Genomic DNA, 17,226 nt, shown 5'->3' with positions numbered 1-17,226 from the left:
AACTTACATTTATTGGACACATGTCTGTCCTGTTAAAGAGTTTCTTTCTATGCTGCCTTTTGGCCCAAGAGGCCCCCAAGGCTAGGAATGGGTCACTTGGTGGAGCCAGAGGTACAGCAATAGCTTCCTGGCAGCAATGGTGCTGCTGCTTACCAGAAGGGATGAGGCTGCAGCAAGGTCAGGGCTGTGCAGGTGCAAAGCCGCAAACTCTTGGTTGGTTCTGCTTGTGAGCTTACGCTGCCCCTTTTGTACATTTTAATTTGGAGGATGGCCAAGCAGCAGGGTCATTGAGGTAGATAGCGGTGTTGCTAGAGGTGTTCAGGTCTTCGGTTACAGTGGTACCTCGGTTTAAGAACAGCCCCGTTTACGAACTATTCGGTTTACGAACTCCGCAAAACTGGAAGTAGTGTCCTGGTTTGTGAACTTTACCTCTGTCTAAGAACAGAAACCGAACGGTGGAAGGGCACTGGCAGTGGAAGGCCTCATTAGGGAAAGTGCGCCTCAATTTAAGAATGGTTTTGGTTTAAGAATGGACTTCTGGAACGGATTAAGTTCGTAAACCGAGGTACCACTGTATTAAAGATTTAAAGGTCAAGAAAAACACTGTTGTCCTTTTGGACTTGGAGTCTTTTGGATGGGTCCAAATCTTAACATCTGTTGAAACCTCTGCTTCCTCCTGATTCAACAAAAAGTCATACAGGTGTTAGTGAACCACAACTCCCATGATCCCTGGCAATTGGCCATGCTGGCTTGGGCTGATGGAAGTTGGACATGTTCCCCATCTCTCAGATGTTGCTTTTTATGCATAGATCTGAAAATTCTTTTTTTTTTTTTTTTTAGTTCTATTTGTATGTTTTGATGTACACATGGATACTTATTGTGCACGCTTGTGAGTGTCTCTGGTCAGGCTCACGCACAGGGAACAAGTCCCAACTGGAAGGAAGAAACCAGCTGGGGAGTGGGGCATGTGCAAATCAGTATCACACATCACTGCTCAGATATAACTGTTAGAAGAAAATCACAACTATACAGGTATAGCTGTATAGAACGGGCATGCTTTCACCAATAATCTGGGTAAACCTACTGTGAAGTTCTGCTTCTATATATGTATAAAAGTGTAGGACTACACAAACAATGATTTGTTAAATCTAAAACTTTCATTTTTGTAAGCACAGTTTAATGTCTCAAATTGTTGATTAATTAACCTGACATTTTGAACTTGTGCTAGCCTGTACTTTCAGGCCAAACTTGTATTTTGAGATTGTTTTGGAACTACAGGTACATACTCAGTTTTTCATCCTGGATAGAAAAGCAGAAGGTTCGCTGGCTGAATACCTCTGTTGGCACAGAGTTAAGCACAGTGTTAATGCCAAAGTGTTCTAAAGTGAAGCAGATATTCTGCCATTTTATCGCAGGATGTAATAGGGGGAAAAGGAGGGACATTCTGGACCGTATTTTGGAGGCAAGCACTAACTTCTTTCCTCTTCATGTGTAAAAACATTGCAGGAATATTTCCACTCCTGAGTGCTGCAGCTACCTTCATAAATTCTTTATTCTTAATATTGAAACAGATCGTTTCCTGTTTGTTTTGTTTGATTTCATTTTCTTTTACATCTTTCCTTCATTGAAAGAGCCTTCATAAGACAGTTGGCCATAAAACTCTATACTGCAGAATGAGAAGTTACTGAAATGAACCTTTTTAACTTTATCTTTGAATGATGCTGACCGATAGTATAGGGGTGTTGTCTTCTACAGTGGTTATGCTCCTACTTTTGCAGGACGGGGGTCAGAGAATAGCATTGGAAGACTTTTCCTCAGCCTCATGGTAACTGTGCTATGGGATCGCGCAAGAAGAAATTCTATTTTGCATGCAGCTTAACATATATATGAAACCATTGAGTGCCATTATCATGGGATTGGGGTGATTTGTCAGCAATATGCTGATGGCACTTAGTTGTATGTCTCCATTGAATTGGGTGGTGGTGTTCAGGTGCTGAACCAGGGCCTGGGGTTGGTCTAGGTGGGTGCCAATAAGCTGAGACTAAAACCTGACCAGGTGGATGTTCTATGGCTTGGTGGTTCCTATGCCTGGGAAATGGGTTCATGCCTTGTTTTGAATGGGGCCCATCCAAATGAAAATTTCAGTCAATTACTGATGGAAAACAATAGAGGAGAAACATGTGTATTGCAAAAATATATGTAAAGGGTTAATCATTTGTTTCAGGTGAAGAAGAATGGGCTATACCAGACCATCAGCCAAGAAGAAAGGAAAAGGCAAGAGGTACCTTCATTATTATAGCCACAGTTTATTCGTTACTTCATGAGCTTGTCATCCTTTTATGCTTGCTTTCTGGAGGAAAACTTTAAAAAAATGTTGTACACTTTTCTGTTCCATTTCTGTGAACTAAATTATAGTAGAAATCTAACTTTTGATACAGACTACCTGGGGTTTTGCGGCTTGCATAGAATGCAAGTGGGTAATATATCTATAAATGCAATTAATAATAATAATAATAATAATAATAATAATAATATGCAAATGTTGTGAACATGCCCAATATCTGAAATAAGCAGTCTCTTCAGCCGTACTCATAACCACCTGTCTGTTCAGTTCTCCGTTTGCTTTCTGAGCTACACTTGTGAAAGGAAGAGCTCCTTCCATTTGCAGAAGGAGTGGCACCTCAGCATAGGTTGCTGCCTGTAGAAAAAATTGGGGAGGTGATTTTCACACAGTCCCAGATGACCCTTCAACCCTCCTGTGCAAAATTCTGTGGGCTGTAGGGGATTAGGGGGAAATCATCACCCCTATTCCCATGAGCAGGAATGTTCTGTGTGCAGAATTCCACACATAGGACCTCTTCGTCCTACCCGATGTCTTCAAAGCAGAACAGGATGAATGACCCTTAAAAGCTTCCTCCTTTCTCCTCCTCAGCCCATTAGCGGCTACTGCTGTACCCCTTGATAAATGTGGATAATCTCCTCTAGCTGTTATAGGTTTGATCTGTCACCTGAAGAGGGCTGACTCTCAGATCAGCACTGCCTGTTCAGGGAAAGATCACAAGGAAGGACCTGAAGATCCTTCTTAGAATCAGTCCAGTCTATGTGTGAACTGGGAAGTAAATAAATAAATCTGCTTTTGGTTGCACCATTAGCACTTGCTAGGCAACAGCCAGAGGACAGGGCAGTTCTCTTCAGCTATACCTGAAGGAGCGTCTCCACCCCCATCATCCAGCCTGGACACTGAGGTACAGTGCTAAGGGCCTTCTGGCGGTTCCCTTACTGCGAGAAGCGAGGTTGCAGGGGACCAGGCAGAGGGCCTTCTCGGTAGTGGTGCCCACCCTGTGGAACACCCTCTTATCAGAGATCAAGGAAATAAACAACAATCTGACTTTTAGAAGACATCTGAAGGCAGCCCTGTTCAGGGAAGTTTTTAATGTTTGAAGTTTTATTCTGTTTTTAGTGTTCTGTTGGGAGCTGTGTTCTGAGAGTGGCTGGGAAAATCCAGCCAGATAGGCGGGGTATTAATAATAATAATAATAATAATAATAATAATAATAATAATAATATCAGGCAAAAGAAACTCACAGACATACCCAGGGGGTGAGAGATGTAAGGCCTGTAGAATGTTAGGATTTTTTAAAAACAGGCAGGAAAATCAACTTGAGATTCAGAGGGCTTGGGAGACTTTCTGATGAATGGTGGTTATGAGCAATTTGGCAGTTGAAGGAAACTGGGACAGATGTGGACTTGGAAACCTTTCCTCTTTGTGGTCATGGGGCTTGCTGTTGTCAGTTCCAAATACAATGTGGTAACAAGCAACTGCACTGGTAGTTACCTCTCTTGTGCCTTCAGGACTCAAGAGCAGCAAAGAAAATCACGGTTTCTGTCCAGTGCATGCTTGGATTTCCATTGTTAAGGTAGCATCTCATGCCAACATTAGCTGCCCTTAATGCTCATCTGGGAAGTGCCGGTCCTCCACTGCCAGCTGCACTCTGCCTCCGATGTTAGCCTGTTGTGCTACATCTGCCATCACCTGCTGTCCACTGGTTTTAACCCTTCCCATCCTGGTTTGTATCTTGTGCTGTTCCCTTAGCCACTTAGCCTACATTCTTCTGAGGGCAAGAGGACTATTCCTCCCATTGGCAAGAAGAGATGCTGGGATGAATGCTGTCCCCCCCCTTGAGCCCCCCCTTGAGGACAGAATAAGCGCCAGTGAGAAATGAGCCCATTCTGTCTCCGTAAATCAGGAAGTACCTTCAAGGTTGAGTTTCCCAAAGAGGGGAAAAAGGATACATTGGTGATAGTCAGGACTTTGGTGCCATTTCACTTAGGTGAGTGGTTTGTTTAAGCTGCAGGCATAGTTAAAGAAATGTATTTTTAAAGGCAGCTATTAAACGGGGCAGAGGGTGAAGTTATTAAGTGAGGTGTTGTTGTTTTTTAAAAAATACACACATAATGGGTTGTGTTGGACAATGTGTGTTGTTGCAGTTTATTAATGCAACATGCTAAATAATGTACAAAGCCACGGAGAAATAAATAGGCTGAACTAAAGAGGATGGAGATGGAATACATATCTATCTTCCCCGTTAAACCATTATCGCATTCTATCCTTGAATGCATCTGCTTCTCCAGCAGGGCCACATACAAAGCATTTGTATACATTTGGTCTCTAAAGAGCTCCACAAAGCATGCATAAGCTATCAAGCTTCACACATCTGTTTGTATTGATGCCGTGCAAATGAATGATAACTACATTTCACACTGTCACTCATGGGGACTGTCACTTGTCTTGAGTAAGAAATAGTAATTGGCAAATGCATTATCATTCTTCATCTCAGATTAGTGTCACTAGATTATGCATGAGCTTAAACGTTCCTTGTTTGGGTGTTTTGAGATGATCGTTTTAAAGTATTCTGAAATCGGGGTAATCGAAAACTTCTTTTCATTGTATGCTTTGCTAGAATGTATAAGTGTCCAACCCATATCTCATTTTCACTTTCAAAAAACTGCTGTGCCTCGCCTTGAATTTCTTAGCTTGAAAGGAATCAATGAGGGCTGTGATGGAACTGGGAACAAAGAATTCTTAAATAGCATTGAAGACGAGGGCTCTGGTGTCCTTTCTCTGAAACACACACACACAAACACACACACACACACACACACACACACACACACCAGAGCAAATTAGTTACAGAACTCTGCTGCTCTCTTTAGTCAAGCCCTTTTTTCACGATTGCAGCCAAAGCAACAAATTGCCTGTGAGTGCAGCATAAATTGGGGACAAGATTATTAGTAGGAAGGCTGAGTGATAGCACTGTGGCTTCTTCCATTCCCTCCAGTTAAGTTATACAAAGTAGAATATGTATCATTGCGTTTTCCAAGTCATAAGTTGAGGGATTCGTAAAAACAAAATAGAAGCCACATCATGATCCCAACTGATACGTCAAAATGTCCTCCCATTGCAAACAACAACGACATGTGAATTTTATTTATTTAAGGTATTTATATACTGCTCAATCATTAGAATTTCTAACTGGTGGATATAGAAACACCAGATAATACTTTACATTAACGGGGACATGCTATTTAATAAATGTGCAACCAGCTTTTAAGTATGTGTAACAGAAATAATTTCATGGTCTCCTTCCCCTGCAGCTCCATACCCACCCTGTGTTGTTTCCCCATGTCAGATTTCAGATTGTAAGCTCTTTGGGGCCGGGGGCCTGTCCTGTACACTAGTGCACCGCCAGTGTGCCACCACACGCACTGGTGGTGGTATACAGATAAGTAGTCAAACAATATTTGAATCAAGCCTCTTTCTCAGGTACTCTGTTTTAGGCATTCAGCTGACTGAAGGAAAGAAGCTGGGGGAAGAGGCCGATAGGCAGTGCTGTGTAGGATTTGCCAGAGTAAAGAGAAGAAATGTGGGTTGGGAAGGCTTGTGTGGGAGGCCTGCGTGTGCATTCTGGAGACCAGCCCATCTCCTTTTCAGCCAGCTGACCTTTTGCAGAAGTATCTGGCAAAGCTGCTTCTCAGTTTCCACTGCTTTCAAGGAGCTGAATCTTCAACTATGCAGGGTTTCTGTTTTCATTAATTGGGGCTTTTGCTTATACAAGGTTTCCTAATAAAAATCACGATTCTCCCCCCTTATTTTTGTAGTTAAAAATAATAATGGGGGGACTTTTGCTTGGGCTACAAAGAGCAAACATATATTTTATAAATGGCAGCTTTTTAATTTTTGCAAACATTTGTAGTTGGTGCTATTTGCTAATACTGATTTCTCAAGCACTTTGCGTATAACAGTTACTTTAACATTATTGCCAGTTTTGCTCTTTGTGAGGGTTAGCCTGAGAGGTTGGTCCAATTCAGGCGCAAAGATCTTGATCTGATATCTGACCATGGTTTATTGGACCAAATAAAAGCATTGTATACACACAATCCTCCCTTCTTGCATATGCCTCAATGCAAGATTCTTGAAGTTTGTTCACCCAATTTCCATTATATCCAGACTGGGGAAAATGTGTTTTAATCACTGCCAACAAACTATGAAAGCAGGATCTGTTCACACAGGCACTATGCTAAGTTCTCAGTCCCATAAATCACGGTTCATTCAAGCGAGATAGTTATATATCTCACTGTATTGTTTTTAATACTTGATTGGGAGCCGCCCAGAGTGGCTGGGGAAACTCAGCCAGATGGGTGGGGTATAAATAATAAATTATTATTATTATTATTATCTCAACCAGGCCATAAAATCCTGCTCCTGACCATCCCGTGAACTTCATTGCTTCAGGAGGGTTTTGATTCTGGATTTTTGCATCCTAAAGCTAAAAGAAGTGACCTGTGTATGTGTCTCCTCCCCCTTCCCACATGCAGGCTATATTTGAAGTTATATCTTCAGAACATTCATACTTGCTCAGTCTAGAAATCCTGATCCGGATGTTTAAGAACTCCAAAGAACTGGGCACTACAATGACCAAAACAGAAAGCCATCACCTTTTTTCCAATATTGCGGATGTCTGCGAAGCAAGCAAGAGGTAAGTTTTAAACAGAGGTCCTTCCCCTTTATTCTGTTTATGCCCAGGAACTTTTATACACTTTAATGTTGTTAAGGGGAATTCAGCTATCCTCCCACACCCATTCTTTGAAAGAATGTGTGAGGGGATGCAAGGTTCCATGAGCTTCCCTGTCAACACTGCATGTAGCCGCCGTGTCCTCTGGAAGATCACACATTTGGCCAATATGTGAATGGGCTCTATGCATGTAGAGCCTTTTCAAACGCCATCTGAATGTTCGGATTGTGGGGAGGGGGTGGTCATGACCACTGCATGCTTTGATCATGTGATGCTTTTTGAATCCAGCTTGTGTTATCACAGTTGGCAGTTATCATTGCTAATTTTTTCTTGGTGCATTTAGTTCAATCTAAGGAAGAATAAGGGACGTGGGTGGCGCTGTGGGTTAAACCACAGAGCCTAGGACTTGCCGATCAGAAGGTCGCAGTTCGAATCCCCGCGACAGGGTGAACATCCGTTGATCGGTCCCTGCTCCTGCCAACCTAGCAGTTCGAAAGCATGCAGTGCAAGTAGATAAATAGGTACCGCTCCGGCAGGAAAGTAAACGGCGTTTCCGTGCGCTGCTCTGGTTCGCCAGAAGCAGCTTAGTCATGCTGGCCACATGACCTGGAAGCTGTACGCCGGCTCCCTCGGCCAATAAAGCGAGATGAGCGCCACAACCCCAGTCGGCCACAACTGGACCTGATGGTCAGGAGTCCCTTTATCTTAAGGAAGAATACAATATAACAAAATTCGCAATGCGTTCCTGGAAATCATTCATTAGGTGAGCGTTCAGATAATGAGTTGGCGATTTCCACTGTTTCCTGTGGGAAAATTTCTAATGCATTCCTGACCGCTGAATTTTGACCCCCTAAAGCAAACAAAAAACCCTAGGAAAACCTTCTGAAACTTTATAGTTACTAAAATACAGACCACAGATGCTCAACCAAACAGCAAAAGGTAAACGAGGAAGTACAAAATTCTCGAATATCTGAATCTGCCGTGTATAGATAGATTTGGTACTAATTTTTTGTGTTCAGATAGCTGGGCCTGCATGTAAACAATCTTGAAGTACTTTAAAAATGTAGCAGCTTGTTTCTTCAGCAGTGGGAGCTACTACAGCAGAAGTGGCCGCCCACCCATGAGGCAAGGTAAGGCAACTACCTCAGGCGGCAGGATCTACAGGCGCAGCAGATCTGGCCTCCAAGGCATACATCGCCTACTGCTACTGCTACTTCCACAATGGCAGCAACAGCTACTCCATGCTCCTTGGAGGCCGGATTTGCTTCTGCCTCCACAGTGGCCTCTTGGCAAACAGGAGGGGACTGCTGGTCCCCTCCCCCAGCTAGGGAAGAAATGGCATGGGCTGCTTTCTGGGGTTTCCTGGGCTCTGTACCTGCCCACCATCATTCAGACCAAGCCCCAAGCCCCTTTCCCCCTTGGATCAAAGGCATCACCTTTGATTCCCACTTCAACTATTGGGTAAGGTTGATTAGATAATCCCCTCCCTTGTTCCCTATGTAGAGCTTCACTCCCCACCTGTTTCCAATGTAGATCTTCATTACCCGCCTTTCCCCGAAGTAGATATTTATAACCCCCTTGTTCCTGTTGTAGATCTTCTTCCCTGGTGCCAAGATGTGTTGGGCTGGCCCTGGCAGAAACAATAGGCAAACCTGAAGCGCATCCTATGGTTTCCCCCTCATCTGTACATACCATGTTTTTAGGACCCAGCCTTTAGGTGCTGCTAAATCCTGTTGAAATCAATAGGACGTAGGCCTGCGGAATTGCATCTTTAAGCTAAGGATTTTATTGTTTCTTAAAATGGAATGCAATACTTTAAAAATGATTGATCTTTGAAGTCGTGTTGTGATACATATCATTGCCCTGAAAGATATTTTAAGAGATTGTGTTGTTTTTTTAAAAAAGGCTGTGTATATGTTGCACATGTCCTTTAACAATGGATTACTAATGTGTTGCTGTAAAAATTGGCAGGTGATTTGCTGCAAAATCTGAACAATGTTAGAAGCTTTGACAGATTTCTTTAATTAAGGCATTTCTGGTTTGGAATCTCTGTATCTCTTCTGGTTTGGAATCAAGCAAAGAGTAGTTTCCAAGCATTTAGAGATGTGTGGCAACAAGATTCACCCAAGTTAAACCCCTGTTGTCAGTGATTCAGTTGCATTACAGCAACTTGAAAAAATTGCGGTTGCGAAATGTTTATATTTGTTGACTCTCTTGTTTCAAAACAAGTTTGGGGAATTAGTTGTTGCTTCTTTGTGATCTAAATTGAGTGTGTATAAATTCCTGTGCATTTATAATCTTTTTTGGACAGTATTTCAGATTTATTCTTTCTTGTTTTATGGGCTATTGATGTTCAGTGGGGTAGATAGTCTGTTTAGGCTGTCATACCAAAAACACCTAGCAAAGTAAGTCCACCAAACATTGTGGGACTTAACTTCTGAGTAAACATGCATCAGATTGCACTGTGTATTGAATGATATAGCTTAATTCTAGGAACATTGTCTTTCTCTTCCCCATACATTACTTGAATTGTTTTATATAGATATGGAAGATATGAATATGAAAATTAATAGCCTAATAGCCTTTGAGTAGTGGATGCATGTCTTGTGGTGGAAAAAAAATGGTCACATGAAGTCCCATCATTTTAAGGCATAAAACCTGTTTATGCCAGGTGTCCAAAACTTGCCTTAATTTAAATCTAGTCAATATCTCTGAGGGTTTTTATTTTGTTTTTATTGTATTTTGTATCACAGGTGTATTTGATGCCCTGGGCTACTTTGGGAGGAAGGGCAGGATATAAATTTGATAATTAGATAGATAGATAGATTAGATAGATAAATATACAGTCAAGTGTCTCCATCCATAGAAGAGTTGCAAGACACTACTTAGATATTGGAGGAAACACAATAAATTCCAAACAGTTGATTCCTGTGTTTTCAGTCCCAGGCTTTTCACATTAAGCCACACAGCATCCCATAACTTTATCTTGCTACTCTTGTCTTTCCTGAGTCCAAATATTTTGGGTTCCTGTTTGACTTGCAGTTGAACTTCATTAGCTTAATGTCGCTGCACTATTAATTTTTTTCCAGGACCCTGGCTGCAGCCAAAATGGCTCTCTTGTTCTAAGAGCAATTTTTCTTCTTCACAGCTTTCTCCAGTGTTTCTGTCATCAAAAGAAATGGCAGAAGTATGGTTTGCTGTAGTGTATTTAGTGATATATAGCAAATATAATAGATACTATTTGTTAAGATCGGATCAGTGTTTATGCTACCCAGTACCAGTATTTGAAAAGTCATATAATACTAAAACAGTCTTCTTCCAGCCAGTGCCTTACAGATGTTTTGGATTACAGCTCCCATCATCCCTTTCCGTTGGCCGTGCTAACTTGGGCTGATGGGAATTGTAGTTCCAACATCTGGACAGGTAGAAAGTTGAGGAATACCGGCTGGAGTGCTGACAATACATTGGCATTTTATCTGTCATTTCCATAACATACTACACTATGCAAAGTACTTCACACTCTTTATCCCCAGAAGAACTATTGATTGTTCTGATTTTACAGGTGGGGGACTGAAGCTTAAAGTAAGTGAATTAGCTAGAGCTGCCGATCTGGTAGTTCATGGCTGAAGTAGGGCTTGAACATGGATCTTTTTGTCTGCCAGATGATGGAGATTCCAATGGTAGAGGTCAGGGCTCTGGTAGTACAGTGGGACCGTGGTTACCGAACGCCTCTGTAGTTGAACGTTTCGGCTTTCGAACGCTGAAAACCCGGAAGTAACTGCTCCGGTTTTCGAACGATTTTCAGCAGACAAATGTGCTATGCGGCTTCCATTTTGAGTCTCCCTATTGTATTGAGGCTTCCATATTGAGTTTTCAGTTATGAACGTTTCGGAAGTCGAATGGTCTTCCGGAACGGATGACGTTCAAAAACCGAGGTTCCACTGTACCTGAATGGGTGACTGCCTGCAGACTGCATGATGGAAGAAAGGTGGGATATAAATCTTAGAAAATAAATAAATATCACAATTCATGAAATTTACACTGGTGTGAAATGTTCATACCATCCGTGTTAGGTGGCATGATAGTTTCATGACTGGGCTATTAATTGAATATGGTTATTTCTCTTTTTAGATTATAGGTTTTGTCTTGGTTTTATTTGTTTTCTCTGGGGGTTTTTAAGATCTGTATTTCTGTCTTTCTGACATTTGTTTGGGTATACAAAGTAATGTGAAAGTAAATAAATAAATGTAAAATCAACAAAGGGTGGTGTTGAACTACATTTTACTCAGAGGCAGATTTATTGAAATTAATGGACCTAACCAAGCCATGTTCATTAATTTCACTGGGTTTACTCTGAGTAAAACAGTTGTACTGTAAGTGATTTTAATATTAATTTAAAACAATGTGAATAGAGATAAATATTTGCTCTTCTTTCTCAAAATACTAAGACTCATGGTCACTTTCAGTAGATTCCAAACAAACAAAAGGAAGCTTTTCTACGTGGTTTACATAATCAACTTGTGGAAATTGTTACTGCAGGGCTATATAGAAACATTAAATTGGAAACAAAGCCCATATTCCACAGCATCCTATGTTTTCTCTGTGACTGCTTGATTGACAGTACCATATAAGACCAAACGTCTCATTATTACATAGCAAAGAGCCCCTTCACCTACCTTGCACAGAAAATTAGCCTTTTCTGTGAAATACAGAAAAGGATATGATATGGTCTAAGTACATCAAGCTCTCTAGTTGCAACAACTACAGTATAATATTTGTCCTCAGGCACTGACTAATGCTGCAGTGCTTAATCAGTTAAGTTACTGTTTACCTTTTCTTAGTGGAAACTTGTTGTACAGGATAACATTTCATTTGGCATCTTCCGTAAGTGGACAGTTACCTCATTGTGCCTTATCAGTTCATCTCTGTCCTACCCCAGCACCTAACTACAGAAAGACGGTGTTTGCTTCTTTGAAAGGAAATACTATTTGTCCAAGTCATTAGGATCTGTGAAGTTTTTCTAGGTAGCCCATCAGTTGTTAACAGAATATGCAGATGATGGGGTCCAGAGAAGGGTTCTTCTTAGAATAAATTATAAGCTCAAACAAAAATGGCAGATCCCTGGCCCTGGCCAGTTTAGCACTCCGAGGACCTGTGCAAGTGTACCTGGCCGCCCTACTCTCTGCATGGGTTTGCTCTTCTTGTTTCATGACCTAGCCCTACTTTGGTGACTTGGTGGAAGAGTCTTTTACTCCCTGGTTTGGTCTTGAACCCTTTTTCTAAGGAGGACTGTGTGCTGACCTTTCAGCTCATGGGTGTTGTGGATGCTGTGTGTTCTGTAGGCTCTTTTCCTTTCCTCTGTGTTGTGCTCTAAAACTGCTTGTGAGCAGCATCAGGAGATGCAAACACCAGACCTGTATTTTAGCCTGGGTAGTGGCAATAGCAGGGTTGCTGCTGGCTAGGTCACTGCAGCTTACGGAATGGTAGTGGCAATAGCAGGGTTGCTGCTGGCTAGGTCACTGCAGCTTACGGAATGGGGGCTTTGTGGAATCGCTTTGTATGTTGGGTGTTGTGATGCAGGATTTGTGTGCTGGTGGCATGTCCTCATTGTTGTGTGGCTGTTGTCTTCGTCTGGCTGTGGGCTGCTTTTGGCCATTGTTGCAGGCACTGATAAGTGAGCTTTATTGATGATGCTGTCTCCCCCTCCTCAATTAATCTGCTGTTTGGGGGTCTGCTGTTTGGGGATCCCCCCATATTCCCCCTTTTGGTTGTAGCTGTAGTTTGGAGTGCAGGATTGCTAACTGTCTTATTTATTAATTAAATTTATATAGTGCCCTTTCTTCCAAAGGAGCCCAGGGCAGCTACCAGAGTATGGGATTGCTCAGTAGTGGCTAGCAGGGAGGCACATCACTGCAGATACTGACTTCCTTCAGGTGGCATTGGTGCTGTGTACCAGAATGGTCAGAGGGCAAGGCATAGTGGCTATTTTGAGGTTAGAGCAGTTCAAGCACATTGGTGGAACCAATTAGCTCTGACCTTGCTATTGCTCTGCCCTGTCCCTCATTGCTCTAGCATATGTAATTCTCCCGCCCCTTTTTCAACACAATGAAAGTACTTTAAATATTTTTAAATTAGTATTTTTTGTCTGCTTCCAGGTAGTTTCAGTCAATTCAGAGTGAATTTAGCAGTTCCTGTTTAGGCAAGCACTTTATTCTCTTTCACAATAATCTCCCAGCAAAACAAAAGTGGCGAGCTTCCCTCCTTTTGGCTCAGTTCCAGTTTTAACTTCAGTTAAATTACACCTGCGATGTCAAAAATGAAGTGTCCAAAACAATTATGTCTTGTATATTTTCTTTTGCACAAGTTATCCACGTGTTGAGGTTTTGCTTGTGCAGGGGCCAATAACTATCTTGCTTAAATCAACTTGGTGAGAGATGAATATTTAGCTATGTGTAGTGGGTTGGATGTTTGCTTGGGGTTTGAAGCGTTAAACTTGACACACTTACTCACTGACCTCCACTAAAGATTTTTTGGTATCTTGTAAAGAAAGCAATGCCCAGTGGTGGACAAGAAGGTGACAAATTAAATTTAATCTGAATTAAAGTGGTGCGCTCCTTTCTAAGCGTACAGTTTAAACTGGGTATTTGGAACCTGTGGCCCTCCAAATATTGCTGGACTCCAGGAAATCAGTCCTAGCTAACTTGGCCACTAGCCAGGGTTGTAGTGCAACATCTGGAGGAAAACAGGTTCCCAGTCTCTGCCTTAAAAATAAAAAGCTTATGGTGTAGCTTAAGGTATGTCAACTATGTTTGCTTCCACAGGCATGATTGGCATGTTAAACTCTGCATGTTAATGTGGTGATAGAATCACCGCTCAGTAGTTTCCTGAGCTTGCAGCGATCCTTCTTCACCCTGCAAGGACTGGAGTTGCCTCTAAACAGATAATTACCATTGCTTCTTTCAAATGCCTGCTTTCTCCTCAGCACTCCCTTTCAGTCTCTCTAGCCTTTTCATGTGCTTCCCATACTTACTATTCTTGACAGTAAGCACTGTTACAAATCTTTTTCATATATCTTTTAGGGAGCAATCCCAGGTTTCCTGGAGAGGGCAACTGTGGAGGCTGCTGAACTTTTCTGTTGTCGTCAGACAGGGAGGCAGTCGGAGAATGAGATTCACTACTTCTTGATTGCTCGGGGGTTGAATGGAGCAGGTGGCTTCAGGAAAACCTTGGTTTTCCCTGACAAACCAGCCGGAAAACTTTGCCAGCTCTGGAGTGGCATCATCAATTTGCCCTCATTGTGGTAAATAGAAGGGGAATTAAGAAAAAAACTAGAGATGGAAAAGCAGTTCATCCATCATGAACTCTCCCTCCTCAGATCTCCGTGGCTTTCTCTGTTTATATTTTTGCAGTGTCTTAATTCTACTTAATAAGATTGTCAGCTCCATTTAAATAGCTAAAGTCTAGTGTTGGTAGCTTAATTATCCAAGACTAGTGAATGTTACATGTGGTTGGGAAGCTAACCATGCTAATCTAGCTGACCGTTCAGTCTCAGTGACAAGTTGCTGAACTATTTGCAAAATTATCTGAAATAATCAAAGAGTTATTAGTTATTTAGATATTGACTGTGCACCTTTTGCACGGATGTTTTAGTTATATAATTATTTCACATTGTTAACACAAACGGGCACACACACCATGCCAAATGTGCCATGTATTAGGAGGAGAAATAGTAAAAACAATTGTTTCAGTTGTTTACTAATGTTTCTGGCTTGTAATTTTGTGCTTCCTTTGAAAACGTTTCAGAGCGTACAAAGGTGTACTGACAAAGGTTATTATGTTTTATCAAAGTGCTTTCAGTAAGGATTAGGATTGCAATACGATCATGTGTCGTAAAAGAAAAGCTTTTGTCACATGGTGAAAAAGGTTGTTATGGAAACCAGCTCCGCCTCCATTGCTCTGTTACTGGGAACAAAGTTCAGAAAAACCTCTTGCTTTTATCCCGTTTACTGTGTAATATGTACAGATGAATCCTAGGAATTTGAATCCCTGATTTATCTAAGGCAGAGAATTTAGTAGCTGCTGTACCTAGTACCTTTTTATGGTTAGGTGTGTGTTTTTAAATAACACTTTTGTTGAGCCACTTTTAGTTTTCTAAATTGAGCATAACACCACTGAGTTGCAACTGAATTGTATAAGTGGTATGGCATGAAAGTAGATAAATATTCCATTCCTGTTAGGTTTAGATAAGTATTGTGAAATATGTCACCAGCTGGTCATGTTAAATATATTTGAAAGAGTGCAGCCTTCGGTGTAACTTTGCCAGGTCTTTTTGCATTGATTATTTTTTGGTGCATAAGAAGAATCTCTTATCAGCTGGAACTGAATGGAATTTAATGTTCATTAAAAAAAACCAACCCTTGTACACTTTCGTTTTGACCTTGCAATGGAGATTTGGGTGCAGAAATAAGTTTCTGGGTATATAGGCTGTAATAAATTTGGGTTTTTCAATTGAATTTGTAAAAAGGAAGCCATTTGTGGTCGTTTTGTAGAACTTAAGCGTTGTACATTGTTAATGTATAATGAGAAGGCTGCTTTTTTCTGTGTGGACTGTATTGTAGAGTGTTGCAACATAAGAGGCCCACATGAAAGCAAGGAAAAAGAATTTATAAACAGAACGAAAGTTCACCAAAGGTCTTGGAAGAAAGGTTGACAGTTTTAATCAGTTGTTATAAAGTGTATGAAGTTACAACAAATGCCAGCCTGTTTTCAGTTTCTTTTGAACCAAAGTTTCCATTCTGAAGCCCATCACTTAGTTCACCATGTGCTTTGGACATGTCCCTAGCACATGACAGATGACTGGTGACAGGCAACCATAAATAGTAGACACCTGGTTCTTGCAGAGCATTATACACATGAATGTACCCCTTTGAAGACACTTGTTTTTATTTTTGTTGGCCCTAAACTTCCTGTTAGGAACTGAACTCCCATAAGCAGCTTCTACAGTACCTTTTAAAGTACCTTTTAAAGATGGAGCCACACAGTATCATGGGAGTGGAAACCTATGGACCTACAGATGTAACTCTGATACTGTAGCCCTTCAGATCTTTCTGGACACCAGTTCGCATCAGCCCCAGCTTGCATGACCAATGGTCAGCAATCATTTGACTGATATGATTGCTGCCTGGGGCTGATAGTAACTGGTGTCCAGAAATGTCTGGAAGGCTTATCGTATCAGATGCCAAAAATGACAGATCAACTTTACCCGGGTGATTATAAAGATGCACATTTTCTTCCTCCTTTTCTGCATCATTATTTGGAAGTTGACACTGGAGACGTGAACAATATGCAATGAGAGTGCTGCAGGAGTTTCCCAGGTGGGTTAAACAAAATGGGATACATTAGCACCTGCAGACTCCAGTGTTTCAGAGGGAGGGCTAGATACAAGACCCATAACAGCTTTGCTGGCTCACCCAGTGCATATGCTGTAGAATGACTATGATATTAGTTGTTGAAAGCCATCTCTTGTTCAGAAACAGCATACCATGGTCCAGTGGCTGACACAGCCCTCTTCACTGCAGTGGGAGAAGTTGCTCCAAACCGTTTTTGATACTGCAGAGATAAGTTTGTGAATGTGGACTTTTGTGCATGCATCTAAGATCTTATTTATGCAAGGAAATGCTGGATCAGAACCATGTGCTTCAGCGTTTCTGCTTTAAGTTGCATTGGACCCAATGAAACACTGAGGCCTCTGCATTGGTGTTAATTGAAAAGAACTTGCAGAGCAACATATTGACTCCATAGTAAAGCCCTCCAGCAAGAGCTGGCTAATTAAAGGAGAAAACGTTTTCAGAGAGACCTCACTTTCTCATTGGGCAAGAAAGATTGATTAAAACTCAACTTTTCTTTGACTAGTGAGAGCAAAAGAGCCGTCTATACATTTTAGTTGGGTCAATGGAGCATCATGAGAATAAGCAGAATGAGTTAGATTAGATTATTGCAGAGCAGATACTTATTTTAATGAGAGATAGATGGGAAAAGAATATGCTAGCATGAACTTGTTTAGTTTAAACTTAAATTAATCTCATAACCTTCTTAGTGATAAGAGGAAAGCACTTAAAGGAATCCCTTTGCATTGTTAAAAGGGCTTTAGACC

The 17,226-nt window shown here is 41.4% G+C and overlaps 1 protein-coding gene across 5 annotated transcripts in view; it reads left to right on the top strand.

The window, feature by feature from the left end:
- Positions 1–17,226, top strand: part of ARHGEF26 (Rho guanine nucleotide exchange factor 26) — a 72,153-nt gene that overhangs the window by 17,955 nt on the left and 36,972 nt on the right. For all 5 annotated transcript variants that reach the window (XM_083613224.1, XM_083613226.1, XM_083613225.1 and 2 more), the window contains 2 exons: positions 2,225–2,281; positions 6,877–7,037. In XM_083613224.1, coding sequence (XP_083469350.1) covers positions 2,225–2,281; positions 6,877–7,037 — 218 coding nt within the window. The remainder of the gene's footprint in view (positions 1–2,224; positions 2,282–6,876; positions 7,038–17,226) is intronic.

Source organism: Podarcis filfolensis, assembly GCF_964270895.1.
Source record: "Podarcis filfolensis genome assembly, chromosome: 5".
In the NCBI taxonomy this organism is placed as follows: domain Eukaryota; kingdom Metazoa; phylum Chordata; class Lepidosauria; order Squamata; family Lacertidae; genus Podarcis; species Podarcis filfolensis.
This window is presented reverse-complemented; position numbering and strand designations above follow the sequence as displayed.